Genomic DNA, 17,352 nt, shown 5'->3' on the forward strand with positions numbered 1-17,352 from the left:
GTTCTATTCCCTCTATGTCTCTGGTGAATCCTCTCACCCCCACACCTTTGGCCTACCCTCCAGTTCTTGTATGCATAAGTAAATAAAATAAATCGTAATAATTAAACATGTCATTTGGTTTTAAGACATTAGAAGAATTTCCAAGGCTAATAGGACATACTTTATTGCCATTCATAACTATACTTCCTTGAACTTCCATTTCCAACTGTGACTCAATCAAACACAAAGGACTAACTAGACCATAGTAGGCTGATTCAGCAATGGTCCATGATACCACCCAGTTATTACCTTCCTCCCATTTATTCAATTAAACACCATTGTGGACGCTGCTGTGAAGGGATTTTTGCAGTATAAACCAGATTCCCACCCCTCAAGATTCTGATATTTATTAATCAGTGTAACCTCCAACAGAAAACACCAAATGATTTTGTTCTCTTAGAGGGAAGTATCTCCTCCTGGTTAAGTGGAAAATTGTGTGGATGGCTTCTGGACAACCTTCCTCTTAAGTAACTTTACAGTGAAATACTCATTTAGAAGTCTGGGCCTTCTTTCTTCAGGGTGCTGTCATCTATACTCCTGGGTAGAACTTGTATTGATCACTGGAACCCCATATGTTCCAGGAGCTAGGTTATTTTTTTTTTCCCAACTGAGGTCTGGATTGGCCAAAGGCAGGCTCATGACACACAGCACTGCTCCAGCAACTCTGTCTCCACTAAACACAGATAGGGGTTCAAGCCAGGATGCTTCCTGGCCTGACTGAGGGTCTGGTGGAGCGTGGTTTCGGAGAGGTCTTGGACGGGAAGATGAGAACAAACCTGCAAGGCCCTGGACGAAGTCATTACCGAAGATTTTTTTGTTGTTGCAGAATTTTATAGACATTAACATGGGATTAACCTGGGTTGGATTGTCCTAATCAGGTTGTAACCTGTGGCTGAAGCCAAAAGACTGTTACAGGTGGTGCCCCTTGGAGGGGTTGCTGATGAGGTTAGACAGCCCCAGGAAGATGCTAAAAAGTATCGCATTTGGGGTGGGTTGACTGATAAGACATATAAAGGACTGCAGAAGGGGACATGGAATCATCCAGTCTTTAGGATTTCAGCTGTTTTGGATCTTTAGCATTTGGGGTGAGTGCATATGGCCCCCACCGTGCCAATCTTCCAGAAAGCTGTTGTGGGCCTCTGAAGGTAGAGGCCTCCAACAGCCAACCTTGGAGTGAAAATGTTTAGAGGCTTTGAAATTAACCAAGCCACTGAAATTGCTCCTGCTTTTGCTGCTGTTACAGCCTGGCAGAGAAGGCGAACACTTGCTGGGGCTGTGCGCCTCCCTGAACTGCGTGAGTGTGGCTGTTTGTCAGGTCATTCGGTCGCTGAAGCTCTGTCTTGAATGTCACTTGTCTGGTGCTGTGCTGGGGCATCTCAGCAGCTCAAGGAGAGTCTCCTGTGTGTCTTCTGCTGTTTGCGTGAGTTGGAACCTGGCCTAGAGTCTGGATGCCACATGCCGCGTGCTCAGCAAAGGCAGGAAGAGGCCATCTTAGACCCGTGGCCTGTTGTTCAGGAGAGGAACTCCTTGTCCTCAGTGGTGGGAAGATGCCATTTTTGCAACTTTTGCTTAGGACTGAAAAACACTGGACACTGCTTCGGGTGAGGTAAAGGCCATTTTTGGCCTCAGTAACTCTGTTTTTCCTGATTTGTTAAATAAATCCTACTATTGTTCTTCTCTGAGCCTGAGTAGTCTTGCAATTGTGCACGCTGGTGAAGAACTCAGACAGTGACTAGTAAACTATCTGGCAGTGTCCTTGGCCAGCTTTAGTGCCCCTTGCTGCCCTGTATCAAGGTGAGCCCTTGAAAGGACTGGGTTTTCCTGAGCAACGTGGTTCGAAGTGTGAGAGGGACTTAAGGTGGGATTTTCTCCATTGTGAACTTTGAGAATGAAGGGTCAACCCAGCAAAGAATGCCGTGGCCACCAGGAGTTGGGAGCAGCCCTCCCTGGCTCCACATTGACAGCTGGTAGGAATGAGGGATCTCAGTCCTGCAACTACAAGAACTGAATTCTCCTGACAATCTCTGCATAAGCCTGGAGGAGGATCCTGAGCTCAAGATGAGAGACCCCACCCATGCTAGGCCTGGATTTCTGACGAAGGAACTGCAAGTCAATGAATGGATGTTGTTTGAGCCACAAAGTTGTGGCAACTTGTTATGCAGTGATGGACGCATACACAGATGCCACTGTGCAACAGACAAGCAGGTGGTATTTTTCCCACTGGAATGAATTTATGAGCTGATTTGTATGCTAGTTGCATGAGATAAAAATCTTTCCTAATCTTTTTTGGTGTTGCTCACTTTATGATTTTTATGCAATGCAATGCAGTTTTTAATAAATCATGGTTTACTCATTCATTCAAAACTATTTATGCCTACTATGCACTTTTTATGACTATGACTTTTTATGCTGGGGATGCAACTTTGACCTCAGTAACCCACGATCCCTGTGCTCAGGTGCTCACAATTCTAGAGGCTCCCCAGGAGTGAGGTGGAGCCCCTGGAGCATTTGAAGGGACACAAAGGCATGTCCTGTCTTACACTAGCAGAGTTGCTGACCCGTGGAGAGAACAGTCCTTGGGTGTTTTCTTCTATATATTTTATTGTTACAGACTTATATCTAGATATTTCAACCATTTGGGGGTTTTGCATGTGGAGTTAGAGTGGCCCAAGGTCATTCTTTAATGTATGGCTTTCCAATTTTCCCAGCACCATTTATTGTAGAGACTACTTTTCCCAATCAAGGTCATAGCTGCTTTATCATAGATTAAGTCCTGAATGCACATGCATCGTGCAGCACCACACTGATAAAGACACGGGAGTTGTGGAGCAGGCTGCACAAGGCAGGATGCTGCTGAGAGCAAGATCCTGGCTGTTTTTATTGATAGAATAATCACAGAGCATCAGCTACATGTGTTAGGAGGACAAGGAGAAGGATGGGTGAAACTCAGGAATGTCATCTAGGGCTTGGGGAACAGGAGTCTGCTGACCATGTTATCAGCTTGATGACCAAGTGTTGTCATCGAAACCAGACCCCAGACCCCCGGCCACGGTCCTAATCTTATCAACAAGGCATTCCACTGATCAGTTCTGGGGTCCCTTGTCATACAGTCAGTCCTCGGGCCCTGGGTGTTCCGGTCATACCTCATGATGTATGAGTCGGTAGTAAGTTTATGCATCCGTCCTCAGCCCCGGGTGTTCCTGGTCATACCTCATGATGCACACCCTTCCCAGAGTGATCAAGCTTTCTGCTCCTGATTGATATGAAAGGCACCTTGTAAGGTTTGGCTTATATGACTGTGACTGGGCAGTTCTGACCTTTGTGTAGGAATGCAAAACTGCACGTAACCATAATCGTGGCTAGGCAGGCTGCTTAAGTCTAGCAGCCGCTTAAGTCTAGCAGACCCACAGCTTGTAGTAAAGTTTGAAGTCAGGTAATGGTAAGTATGTTTCCACTTTTATTTTACTCAGCATTGCTTCTGCAATTCAAGGTCTCTGGGTTACATATAAATTTTAATATTTTTGTTCAATAACTTAAAAAATATTGCTGGTATTTTGATGGGGATTGCATTAGGGTTATAGGTTTTTAACACAAAATAGTCATATCGATTGTATCAATTCTCCCCATCTTGGTGTGGGACATGCTTCCATCTCCTTATGTTGCTGTCTAAGTTCTTCAATAACACCTCATAGTTCTCATTGCACAGGTCCTTTCCCTCTTTAGTGTGGCCAATTCTGATGTATTTAACTCGTTTTGGAGCAATTATGAAGAATTACTTTCTTGATTTCTTTTGTTTCTTGTATGCTATTTGTGTATAAAAAGACTAGACTTTTGTTTGTTGATTTATAACCTGCCATTCTGTTGTATACATTTGTTTTGATAACTTTTTGGTGGAGTCTTTAGAGTTTAATATATCTAATATCATTTTCAAATAGTGACAGTTTCATTTCTTTTCCAACATGTACTCCTTTATTTCCTATTTTTATTGATAACTCTGGACAAAAGTTAATACTAAGTTAAACAGAAGTGGTGACAGTGGGCATCCTTGTGTTGTTCCTAATCTTAAGGGAGAGTTTTTAATTTTAGCCACAATCACATGGCTGTTGGTTTGTAATACACAGTCTGTTTATGGCGAGGTAGTTTCCTTTATTCCCATCTTATTATTTTTTAAAGATTTATTTATTCACTTACAGAAGAACTGGGGTGTAGGCCAGATGCACAGAAGGATGAGAGGATTCACCAGAGACAGAGTGGGAACTGAACAGGCAGACTGACAAAACACACTGCTGAGGGAGCGGCGGGCGAGACAGGAGAGGTCTGCTCGCACGTGGGACCTTCGCTGGCCGCCGGGATGGAACCGGTGCTGCAGAGGCTGCGGACAGCTTCACAGCGCTGTGCTCAACTGCCTGCACCACCAGGGGAGGCCCTTATTTATTGCTTTTATCTTAAGTGGGTGCTGAATTTTACCAACTGCTTTTTCTGTACCTATTGATTTTATCATATTTTATCTTTACTTTTGTTGATATGGTGTATTATATAGATTGCTGTATGTATATCAAACCATCCATGCATCTCTGGGATAAATCCCAGTTGATCATGATGTATAGTCCTTGAGACACACTGTTGAATTCAATTTGCTAATAGTTTGTTGAAGATTTTTGTGTTGATGTTTAGCAAGGATATTGATTTATAATTATGTCGTTTGTGCTGTTTTTAGTTGGGTTTGTTACTAGGGTAAGGTGTCATAAAATATTATTAGGGAACATCCTCTTCTTATAGTTTTAAAGAAAAGTGTGAACAAGGTAGTTAGCTATTCTTCAAAGATTTAATAAAATCACTTGCAAGTCATCTGCTCCTGCGCTTTCCTTTTGGGAGATTTTTATTGATTCAGTGTCCATGCGTGTAGGCAGTTAGTTCAGTCCATCTATTTCTCCTGAGTTAGTACTGGTGGACCACATTGATCTGAAATTTATCCATTTCTTCAAGGTTATTGAATTTATTGGCATATAGTTGTTTGTAGTTATGATACCTTGTATTTCTGTGCTGTGGGAATTTCTGCTTTCATGTGGCTCTTTTATTTCCTCTCTTCTTCATTAGCTAGAGGCTTTTCTATTTTGTTTATGTCCTCAAAAAACCAACTTCTAGTTTCACTGATTTTTATATGCCGCCAACCAGCCCAGCAGCCTGGGTGTCAGGGGTTCCAGAAGGATGGGAAGGCTTCCGGGCAATTGTGGAAGGATGAGGGGAGGGGATAAGGAGATGTAAACACTTGGTCAGGATGCAGACATCATCCCTCTGAGGGTCTCAGCAGCCCTTTATTTATACATTACAAGCAAACCGTGAGAGTACAGAAACGGGAACTGTTAAGGAAAAGAACTCTTTCCCTATCAAAGAGCCAAAGACATGGAAATGTAAGTACAAGACAAGTTGGCTTCCTTAGTAAGCATATCTAAACAAGGCTTGGCAGCCTGCTAGGCTGGTTGTTCTCCTGGGCCATTCTCAAAGATCTGCATCCTTCCCTTTTTCTTGTGTCTAGAATTTGTTATGCTAACTAACCAATGTTATCAATGAATCACTCAGTGCCATGTGCCCTCAAATTGGACATTCAGTAATTGATCAAACAGCATTTGCAGTTTTACTTTTAAATGCGTATTTTGACAATTGCCATATAGAAATTAGCCAAACAAATGAGGAGAAACTAGCAGGAGTCAGCTAACGAGATTCCGGACTTTTCAGGAATCTGCCCCACGCCCAGACCCTTGTCAGAGGACATGAGTAACATGGCTTCCAGCATTTATAGTCTCTTTGATTTCCATGACACTGATTTCCACTCTTGTTCCTAATTGTAGGGGATTAAGATTTCTACTAATTTGGGCATGTTTTTTTCCTCTTTCGCAAGTTGCTTTGGGTGTACCATTAGGCTGTTTATGTGGAGTTATTTCTGGCTTCCTAATATGGGCCTGTAATGCAACTATCTTCTCTCAGAGATGATGCAATTTTACTGCATCCTATAGATTCTAGTTGCTTCTATTCTCATTTTTGATCATTTCAAAGTACATTTTATATTCTATTTAACTCCTCTATTATCCATTAGCCACTGAGTAGCATATTACTTGATCTCCATATATTCATAATTTCCCTGTTTTTTTTTTTTTCTTATAGTTGCTTCCTAACTTTATTTCATTATGGTTAGAGAGAGTACTTGGCATGATTTCAACAATTTGTCTCCTACACTGAGGTTCCCCCGCCCCACCCACCCCACACAGAGAACAGACAATCTGATATGACTAGAACTAGAACACAGCTGGAAACACAGGCTTGGGTAAACTGTGATACTGGAAGTTCAAAAATGGCTTAAGTGTTAAGAAAGAAAAAGGGTATCAGGCCTCCCTGATGTGTGCAAGGTGGTAAGCACAACACTGTGAAGCTTGCCAGGGAGCCTCCCACATGGCATAGCAGACCTCTTCTGTCTCTGCCACTGCTCCCCTTATTACAGGGCAGCCCTGATATAAAACGGGTTGCCTGGCTGTGTGTCCCCAACCGCGCGCTTAAAAGGGACTTATTAATACTCTACTGCAGGCACACACAAAAGGTTAATAAAAGGTTTATTTACAAGGGAAGGGGAAATGAGGAAATGTACAACTCTGGAGAGAAAATAGGGAAATAAAGTCTTAAATGCGTCCTACCCGATTCACCGACCTGGAAACCCAGTGGCACTCTCAGAGCTGGCCGAGAGTGGCAAGCTGGCTGAGAGCCAAAAGCGAGCCCCCAAGGCCCACATGTCTGGTTTATACCAAACCTGGCTGCTTAACTCCACCCTCAGGTTCAGCAACTTTCCTTTGGTGTGATGGATTTGTCTTTCCCAATGTCCTGATGCTTTGGTCTGGAGTGGGGTGTGCTGCACCTCCCCCTGCAGTGACCCTCAGGGCTAATGGCTGTTGCCATGGTCCCTGAGGTCCGGAGTGGGCAAGGAACCATGCGCCCAGGGGGAGAACAGCAAACTCCCTAAGATGCAGAGAAGCCGAATGCCTGCCAAGAGATAACAACCACCAGAAGCCGCCACCAAGATGATAAGAAATGCTGACCACCTGGAACCTTATCTCGCTTTCTCAAGGCCCACAAACTTTATTCTGCTACAACTGTCTTTCTAAAATCTTTCCTTTTTCTGGTCATTGATTGCTAATTAAAAAACATACGTAATTTAGTAATTAGGCTAATGCAAATGAAACATTACTAAACACTGTGTTATAATAGAATTGTTAGTTTAATAATCTTTCTATTATGTGCTTGACTTTAGTACCTTTGATATTAACTGCATTATAATATAAATTCACCCATGACAATTAATTATGAGTAAACATGAGTAGGTAGTAGTAGTAGTTAGTACAACAAGAATATAAGAAAGAGTTAATAGCCTGTCTATTTAGGAATGCGGCTAGGTCCAGATGTATTTTGGACATAAATCACTGCCCTGTCAATGATAAGCTAAACCTATGAGCAAACTGATTTCTTTGATGTTCACCGATCCTATGCCTTTAGAAAAAACACATATATACTGGCCACTAACAAAAATAAAGTTGCACTCAGATTTACACTCTCTCTTGAAGTGTGTCTCTGTGCCATTTCTTAACCGAATCCCTGACCACCCTGCGCAGTCTCTCAACCCTGAGACGGCCTCATTGTCTACTGCTGTGCTGGTCCACGGCAGGGGTGGAGTCCACAAAGCCTGAATGGAATTAGCTTAGGACATCCTTTCCCCCCTATCACCCTCAGCAATGTATTTCAGGAGAGCTCTTCTGTTTCCCAGTCTGTCTCTGGTGAATCCTCTAACCTCCCACACCTCTGGCCTGTACCCCAGGTTTTATATGCATAAATAAATAAATAAATCTTTTAAAAAAAGAAAAAGGGTATCTCCCACAGAACTATCTTTGCACAAAGTAATCAATGAATAAATATTTACTGAATGTGTTATGGGGCAGCCCCGATATAAAACGGGTTGCCTGACTGTGGGTCCTCACTCCCGTGCTTCAATGGGACTTAATACTCCACTGCAAGTACACACAAAAGGTTAATAAAAGATTTATTCACAAGGGAAGGGGAAAAGAGGAAAATGGACAACTCAGGGAGAAAAGTGGAAGATAAAGTTTTAAATGCGTCCTACCTGATCCGCAGATCTAGATCCTACATGGCACTCTGAGAGCTGGCCGCCAGCCACGAGCTGTGAAGCCAGAAGGCGAGCGAGAGAGAGACCCCAAGGCCCACATGTCTGGTTTTTATACCAAACCTGGCTGCTTAACTCTATCCTCAGTTCCCAGCAACCCTCCCTTGGTGGTGATGGGATTTGTCTTTCCCAGTGTCTTGATGTCTTTGGTCTGGAGTGGGGGTGGAGACCACAAAGCCTGTATGGAATTAGCTCAGGACATCCTTTTCCGCCTAACAAATGGAAAGAGCAAAATGAACAAATGTGTTCAGAATATACAAGGGTAAGTTCTAAGCTAATTATAATCTAACATTTTATACCACAAAAAAAGGGGGGAAAACAAAAAATTAATATGCAAAATGCACAAATGAAATGCACACAATAGTCAAAACTTTCTTCATATTTAAAAATTTGACTCAGCTTATGTTGTGAATGTAAAGGGAAGGTTGAGGAAGATTTTGTTACAGTTCATGGGAGACACAAGATTAGGGCAGGGAGACATTGAGCAGACAGGAGTTAACCCAGTAGTGCTCTGGGACATTGTGGCATTGGTGCTGCAGAGACTACAGATGGCCTTGGAGGACCCCAGGAGAAAGTCAAGTAAGTGCCAGGAGGAAGTGGGTTGCAAAAGTCAAGGATGAGATCTGAGCAAACTGAGACAAATGCAGACCACTCTCACTGCAGCAAAGATAAGAAGATGGTTGCTACAGACATCAGCAGGGTCAATAACAGCTTTTTAAAACCTGATTTAAAAGCAAAGAAAAGGAAACAAGAGGCTGAGGATTTTTAGGGAATAAATGAAAAAATATTTAAGAGAGATCTGATCAAGATCACAATTGGTGGGCCTCCTTGGTGGTGCAGGCAGTGGAGTGCAGGGCTGTGAAGCTGTCTGCAGCCTCTGCAGCATGGGTTCAATCCAGGCCAGCTGGGGAGCTACCCACATGAAACAGCAGACCTGTCCTGTCTCGTTGTCTGCTCCCCTCAGCAGTGTATTTCAGACAGCCTGCCTATTCTGATCCTGGCTCTGTCTCTGGCGAATCCTCTCACCCTCCCACACATCTGACCTATACCCTGGTTCTTGTATAAATAAATAAATCTTTTAAAAAAAAAAAGACCACAATTGGTGAGGTTATAAGCTTTTAGAGAAATACTTTGGAATGACTTGTGTGCCTTTCCATTTAAATCTCTACTCCCTGAAGGAAGTGGCCATTTTCATGTTGTTCACCATGTATCCATGGGACCTAGAACAATGTCCAAGAGTTTGTTTAGATCAATTCTGCCTTCATATTTGGGATGTGTGTACCTAATGAATGTCCTTTTGGTCCTCCACTGCAATAAGAAGAGAGCAAATCACAAGGGCAGTTTGCAAACATTTGGGCTTCCCTTAAAAGGTGTATCTCATTTTGACAAAGCAGAAGGATCATTATTATCCCTCACCAGGCAAAAGGCAGACTGTAGAAAGCTGGTCTTACATTTTCTCCTCCTGCATTTGTAATGAAATCACCCTGTTATTTCCCATATACCTCCATGCTCAAAGATGCAGTGACTTTAGTTCTCTTAACTGATCTATTATTCTTCACAAATCCCCCATCTGTAAACTTAGACCAGCCCATTGGACAAAAATCATAGAGTCTTGTAACTATTCCAAGGAGATTTAGATTTTACCTGAGAGGTGAAGACAATGCTAATGATAATTGAGTAGGGAATGTTACAGTTGTAGTGTTAGGTTAGAAATACTGCAGTGGAGAGGAAAGACTAGAAAGGGGTCAAGCCAAGCGCTGGGATAATGGTAGGGAAGCATTGCCACAATCTAGGCAACACCTGACATTCCGCAGGAGAAGTGAAAATGGAGGGGAAGACCATTAAGACATGTTTAGAAAAGTCAGAAATGACAACCATTTGAATGGGTGGGGTCCAGGAGAGGTTATCATTTGATGCAATCATTAATCTAGCACTGAAGCACTGGCTGCAAATAAAAATAGCCAAGAAATTGCTCTTTAAAAAAAACCAAAAATGCAGAGACTATACAGTAGGCTTGGTGGGGAAGCAAAAGCAATGAAAAATGGCAGCATTCCAGGCCCTCCATTGACAGATTACCTCCCAATATTTATTCCCAGGAGGAAAAAGCTTCCCTATGAATTCTAACATTTAAAGGAGAAATAATACCAAATCTGCAGAATCTCTCCCACAAAACATAACAGGAGGTAAAATTTCCCAATCAGTATTATGAGACCAGCATTATTCTGATACAAAATCAGACAAGAAGAAATTAATAATAAAAAGACAGAAAAGAACACGACAAGAAAATTCTGCAGGTGAGCAACCTTCATGAACAATGATGCAAAAATTCTCATTTTCAACGATGCAAAAAAATTGTGAGGGCCCCGCCCAGAGCAGACATGGAGCTCAGCCCTTCAGCTCTAAGCTGAGCCTGACGACCTCCCGCTATCTCTTTCAAAATTTAGGAAGGCCTGCTTTATTCTGGTTATTGTGTGTGTGTGTGTGTGTGTGTGTGTACACACAGGGAGTACAGTTCATAGGAGATAATGAGGTCAGACGCAGAGCCTGAAGTTGTGTGGGGCTCCCCCTCGTGACCACAGCCCTGTCCTGGGAGCCACTGAGAACCTGAGAGATCACAGGGTTCTCGCCCGCTGCCTTCAACCCGTGGCCACACGGGGGCGCTGCGGCGCTGTCCTAGTCTGGCAGCCAGGGGAGAGGCTGGGTGTGTGTGACTCAAGGCTGACAGGGTGAGCTGGGTTGAGCATCACTGGGGAGGGGGTGAGATGCCCTGTGAGCCGCCCTGGCACCAGGCTGGGGTGGGGAGAGTGGGGAAGAGGAGAGGAGGCTCTGGAGCTGCCCTGTGTCTGAGGCGCCATCTTCTCTCCCCACAGCCTCTCTCTGCAGCCTCTTGATGACCACACCCTGGAGACCGCAAAGCAGAAGATTTTCTCTTCCTCTCCCTGTTCCTTTCCTGAGGGCTACATTCTAATGTTTTATTTTAAAATAATGTATGTAAAAATTGGTACAAGATTCCTGTATATCCCACACCCCTTTTCTCTGTTAACATGGATATCTCTGTCTTATCTGTACAGCTAATGGGACAATAGTCACATGTTATCAATAATCCCCATACCTGATTTGGGTGTCATTAGTATTTCTTTTGGCTTTTCCAGGCTCCTATAGTCTCTCAGACTCTCCTTGGTGTTGATGATCTTGGCATTTACGGGAGCGCTGCTCAGGTGTGTTGTAGAAGGGCCCTCAATGTGAGTTTGGTTGACTGGGGTGATGGGTTGGGGAAAAAAACAGAAACATGAAGGGCCTTTCTCAGCACAGCGCCCTGGAGAGTCACCTGCACCTGCTCCTCACTGGTGATGTCACCTTCCCCCCTGGCTGAGGTCGGGTCTCCACTTCCTCCCTGGGAAGTTCTTTCTTTCCTGGGTCCCTTTCCACACAGCAGTTGTTGGAAGGCGTCACCATGTGGAGCCCACACTTAAGGGATGCTCTGCTAAACATTTGTGTGCAGGTTTTGTGTGAAGGAAAGTTTTCAAGTGAGCTGGGTAAATACCCAGGAGAGTGATCAGCAGGTTTTAGGGTAAATCTGTATTTCACTTAATAGGAATTTGAAATTGCCAAATCTCTTCCATTAGTGACTGTGTGATTTTGCATTTCCTCTGCAGTAAGTGGGGGTCCCTGTTGCTCCCCATCCTGGTCAGCACCTGGTGCACAGTGTCCCCCCTTATCTGAGTTTTCACTTTCCAAGGCCTCAGTTTCCCAAAATTAACCTAGGTTCAAAGTTTTTTCATAATAAGATATTTAGAGAGAGATCACATTCACTTAACTTTTATTATAGTACATTGTTGTGATTTTGATAGTCCTGTTTTAAAGTTATTATTATTAATCACACTGTGCCTGATTTATAAAGTAAATGTATCATATGTATGTATGTGCAGGGAAATCTTTGTGTATGGAGGGCTCCATATTATTGGTGGTTCTGGTATCCACTGGGGGTCTTGGAATACATCAATGTGGATAAAGGGGGGCTGCTATAGTAGCATTTGGATTTAGGCCATATAATAGGTGTGTATTGCGTGTCTTTGTTTTAATTTGCACTTGCATTTATATATGTCTTTCAAGATATGATGTTGAGTGTCTGTTCATGTGCGTAGTCGCCATCAATATAGTTTCCTTGGAAACTGTTCAGAGTTTTGCTCAATTTTAAAATGTTATCTGTTCCTTGTTGAATTTTAAGGGTTGCATGCATATTCTAAAGCATGTATTGTATGAGAGTCATATTTTGCAAATATTTTCTCCTGGTCTCTGGCCCCCGCTCTTTTTCAGACCTAACACTCACGTCAGTGCATACATAGGCTTTCCTGGGAAGAGAAATGAGGAGTTGCTGACTGCAGTGGGTTCAGAGTAGAGGAGACTTGGTTGACTGAGGATGATGTGACTTATGTATTTGTGTATGTTCTTGAGTATTTATGAATCCTCTGTGTGTGCGTGAATAACAAATATTAATAATTATCAAAATCATTTATTATTGGGCCTCCCTGGTGGCGCAAGGGGTTAAAACAGCCTCTGCAGCACGAGTTTGATCCCCAGCCAGGGAGCTACCCAGATGGCACAGCAGACCTCTCCTGACTTGCCCACTGCTCCCCTCAGTAGTGTATTTCAGTTAATCTGCCTGTTCTGTTCTCCACTCTGTCTGTGGTGAATCCTCTCACCACCCTGCACCTCTGGCCTGTACCCCAGTTCTTGTATGCATAAATAAATAAATACATCTTCAAAAAATCATTTATTATCAAAAATAAATCACACGAGAATCCCTGACACTATCAAACACTTGGCAGATCCCCCTCAGTCACGTGTTCTCAGGCTCTGACCTTCTACTCTAGGACCCGCCATCTTGTCACTGAATGATTTTGCCTTAGAATTGCTACCTGACCAAGGTGGGCTGGGTGGATGGACACACCTTCCCACTGAAAAGAGCTAAAAGCGTGAGATGTGTGAGATGCAAAGCCATCTTCTTAAAAGCCTTGGTACTGACAATCTAGTAATAAACAGCCACACCCAGAAGGGAAGGGCGAGAGTCTGCATGGGCCCCACAGACAACAGCTTCCTGAGGAGGGAGGAAGGGCTGAGAGGACCCCACCCAGAGCAGACACGGAGCCCAGCCCTTCAGCTCTGTGCTGAGCCTGAGGACCACCACCCGCCCTCCCTTTCAAAATTTTGGAAGACCTGCTTTATTCTGCCTATGATGTGTGTGTGTGTGTGGGGGGGAGTGTATGTATATACACACATGTATGTATTACATTTCTTAGGATATCATGTGTGCTTACTGTAAAAATACAAAATGTTACAAACAAAGCATTTTCAGACCAGGAGGGAGTAAAAAACACTATCAGCTGTTGTTAACAATGGGAAACAGAAAGGCATTGAAAGGAGTTAACCTCAAGTTTGGAAATGAGCCCTCATTGTCAACCTTCCCCAGGCAGGGCCAGCACCTGAGCCCAGAGGAGAAGGGCTGCACAGGAGGGAGCAGAAGGGAGGGAGCATGGACATGGACAGAGACCACCCTGTCCAGGATGAAGAGTTGTGGGGTCCTGGCCAGGGAGGCTCAGGAAAGCAGGGAGCATCTCCTCAAACTTGAGAGAAAGAATCTGGAGACAAAGTAAACCCAGTTTCTGATGACATAGCAAACATTTAAGTCACTTCTGCCATAATCCAATACAATGGCCCAAGGAAACTAATTTGTATGAGGTGAATTAGACATTTTTTTTTGAGGGGGGAGTTGGAGAGTACTACCATCTTTACTTGAAGGGATGAATGACAAAAACTATAAGTATTTAGATTTGGTTAACCTGTACACACTTTCTAGAAAATGAATGTGAGCTGTCCCTTTATGAAATCAACTGACAGATGATAAATGATAGTAATTAGCTGCCTTGATAAAGTACAAGCTCCAAGTGAAAACCAGATAGTGGAAAATTGTGTCCCATCGCTGTAAACTTGACAACTTCCAGTAGCCACTTACTTTGTCTGGGGTCTTTGGAACATAAAACACGTGATTTTCAAAAGTTGATTCTAGAATAATTAACATAAATATCATATAACTTAGTAGAACAATGCATCACTTTTTAAAATCATGTATTAATTCAAGATTAATAATCAGGAGAGGTGGGGGTGAGCAAAGTCCGAGGTATAGGGTGTGGTTCTCAGGGTCTCAGCCCTTTGGGCTGTGTCTGGGGTGGGTAAGGTTACTGTTGGGGCTTCCCCATTTATGGGCAGTTTCTCTCCTCCCTCTCACAATCTGGCTCAAGCCCTCCTTCAGAATACTGCGACTCACCCCCAGTTGTCACTCCCCATTGCCTGGAGGGTCTCCAGAGCAGCCAATCAGCATCACAGCTGTGCCAGCCTGGACTCAGTCTCCCCCAGACCCAAAAGCACCAGTCATGAGGCCCCCAACTCTCCTGCTGCTGCTCTCAGGGGCCCTGGCCCTGACAGAGACCTGGCCTGGTGAGTGCAGGCTCTGGAGAGAAAAGGTCACTGAGAAGGGGGGAACCAGAGGAACCCTGGCAGGGGTTGCAGGACCCCAGAAAAGGCTCAATTCCCCCATCACTGACCCTGTTGTGCCCCTTGACTCCACCCTGTCCTGACCCCTTTCTATCCCTCTGAGACACAGGGCAAGCTAGGGTTATTAGGCAGTTTTAGGGATAGTGCAGGAGGGGACCTCTGAAGAAATCAGGAAGGCTTCAGAGATAAGGATAACCAAGGAAATACAACCAATTCCACTGGGAAAAATAAACACCATTGTTAAACACTAGGGGAAAGCAAACATCCTAGCACCACAGGTAATCTTGTTAAGGATGGTCCTGGTTTTCTTCAGATGATAAGATGAAGTGTAAAGATGTTCACCAGGAGGGCTAGACCATAAAGGTAAAGCAAAGCGATAAGCATAACAGATGGGGAAAGGAAATACTGTTAAGGAATGTGAAATTCCTTGCTTAGTACCCTCTGGGAGTTAACCAATCAGGGAGAGAAAGAGTAAAATTTAAACATAATGAGGGAGAGAAAGTATATATTGCCAACATAATATCCATACCGGCTCATCTTGGCCCCTCCCAGGTACTTTATACCTGGGAGTCTTTCTTCTTTGTCTCTTTTCTTCCTAAATAAACTTTTCTTTCAAAGACAAGATTTGTCTCTCTCTGCTTACTTACTCCAACAAGTCTGTGAATCCCTTTCTACGGTTTCGCGAGACAAGAACTCGTGGTAAAGCGGCAGCAGTTGTTACACACGCCGGCATCACCTCCAACCTCCCTCCTCCTTTTGCCCCATCAAGGCTCCAGCCTTCTTTTTTTTTAAGATTCACTTATATATGCATGCAAGAACTGGGGTACACGCCAGAGGTGGGGCGCAGGGGGGTGAGAGGATACACCAGAGACACAGTGGGGAGCAATACAGGCAGATTGACTGAAATACACGGCTGAGGGGAGCAGCAGGCAAGACAGGGAGGTCTGCTGCGCCATGTGGGCCGCTCCCTGGCCAGTCAGGGATCAAACTAGTGCTGCAGTGGCTGTGGGTGGCTACATAGGTTGCATCTTAACCCCTTGCGCCACTAGGGAGCCCGCTCATCTCATGCCCCATTTCAATCTCGGGACCCCCCTCGTCCTCTCCCCTCACGCTCCGTCTCCCCAGCCCGGGTGTCCTTCCCGCCCCAGGCTCCCACTCCCTGAGGTATTTCTACACGGTGATGTCCCGGCCCGGCCCCGGGGAGCCCCGCATCATCTCGGTGGGCTCCGTGGACGACACGCAGTTCGGGCGGTTCGACAGCGACTCCCGGGGCCAGAGGATGGAGCCGCGGGCGCCCTGGGAGGAGCAGGAGGGGCGGGGGTACTGGGAGGGGGAGGGGGAGACACTGACCGCGAAGGACAAGGCGCAGATGTTCTGAGAGAACCTGCGCACCCTATGCTGCTGCTACAACCAGAGCGCGGCCGGTGAGCGGGGCGGGGCGGGGCGTGGTCAAGGCCCCATCCCCACAGATGGGCGGGGAACCCCGATTTCGGTCAGGTTGTCACCTCAGGCAGGTGGACCCGCCCTTCCCTCCCCCCAGGGACAGGCCACAAGACCTTGAGCTGCCAGGCTGCAGTTTCAGTTGAGGTTTATTCCAGCGGGGGTGGGGGCGTAGAGGGGGGTGAGGGCGTGGGGGGGTGCGGGCGGGGTGACCGCGGGGTGACGCGGGGCAGGGACAGGGTCCACACCCTCCAGGAGATGTTTGGCTTCCAAGTGGGGCCCCATGGGCCCCATGGTACCCTCTGTGGGTACCATCAGTCCGACTTAGGTGCAGATTACATGCCCGAAGGAGGACCTGTGATGCTGTTACAAATGACAGGTTTCCCAGATGAGACTTAACAAGTTTGTCTTTCCTGTATTTCTTGCAATTCCCCCCTTGTTTGACAGGTTGTCTTTATGGCCAGGCCTCTGGGAGAAGCGTTAACAAGTCATCAGCTATGGAAGAAAAGCAAGCTGGCGCCCACTTTTCTCCATGCCCACCCCTTCCGGCACCCTCTCTCCTTTGCAGACCCTTGCCCATCTCCCCCTTTTTACCCCTTTGTATAAATACCCCTGCCCTCTGCGTCTGCTGCCCTCCTCATTTGTCCCCGAATTAAACTACTTTCCTTTTCCTCAAACTCTTTCCTTTTATTGGCTGAGGGAAACTGAGGCCGGTGTTCAACATCACCTGCGCTCCTGGACCAAGGTGGACAGGGCGCCTCAGGTCACTGGGGAAAAAGTGGGAGGCAGCTGGAGCAGCTGAGCGATACACAAACTACCTGGAGGGTACTTGCATGGAGGGGCTGCACAGATACCTGGAGAATGGGAAGAAGGGGTAAGAGATAAGAGGAGAGGCAAGGTCTCCCAACCTCCCTGTAGGAAAATAAAGTGTTAATGTCATTTTGCCGGGGACATTGGAAGATGTGCGACCACCTTTTGGTCCCCTGATCCGGGAGCCTGGCCAGTGTCCAGACCAGGAGCCAAAAGATAGGGCTGGTTATGTAACTGTTCGGGATGTCCGGGACCACCAAGAAATATAGTTGGTTATGCAACTCTGGGGT

The 17,352-nt window shown here is 45.3% G+C and overlaps 1 protein-coding gene across 1 annotated transcript; it reads left to right on the forward strand.

The window, feature by feature from the left end:
* Window positions 1-14,650: 14,650 nt before the first annotated feature.
* On the forward strand, window positions 14,651-16,121 carry LOC119251321 (patr class I histocompatibility antigen, A-108 alpha chain-like; the record flags this gene model as incomplete). The annotated part of the gene is made up of 2 exons (XM_054698635.1): window positions 14,651-14,755; window positions 15,961-16,121. Coding segments are annotated over exons 1-2 (225 nt in total), but the record flags the coding sequence as incomplete, so codon positions are not given.
* Between the last annotated feature and the right edge of the window lie 1,231 nt (window positions 16,122-17,352).

The sequence above is a fragment of the Talpa occidentalis genome, unplaced genomic scaffold (assembly GCF_014898055.3).
Source record: "Talpa occidentalis isolate TD23 unplaced genomic scaffold, MPIMG_talOcc4v2.1 talOcc4.2, whole genome shotgun sequence".
Classification (NCBI taxonomy): Eukaryota; Metazoa; Chordata; class Mammalia; order Eulipotyphla; family Talpidae; genus Talpa; species Talpa occidentalis.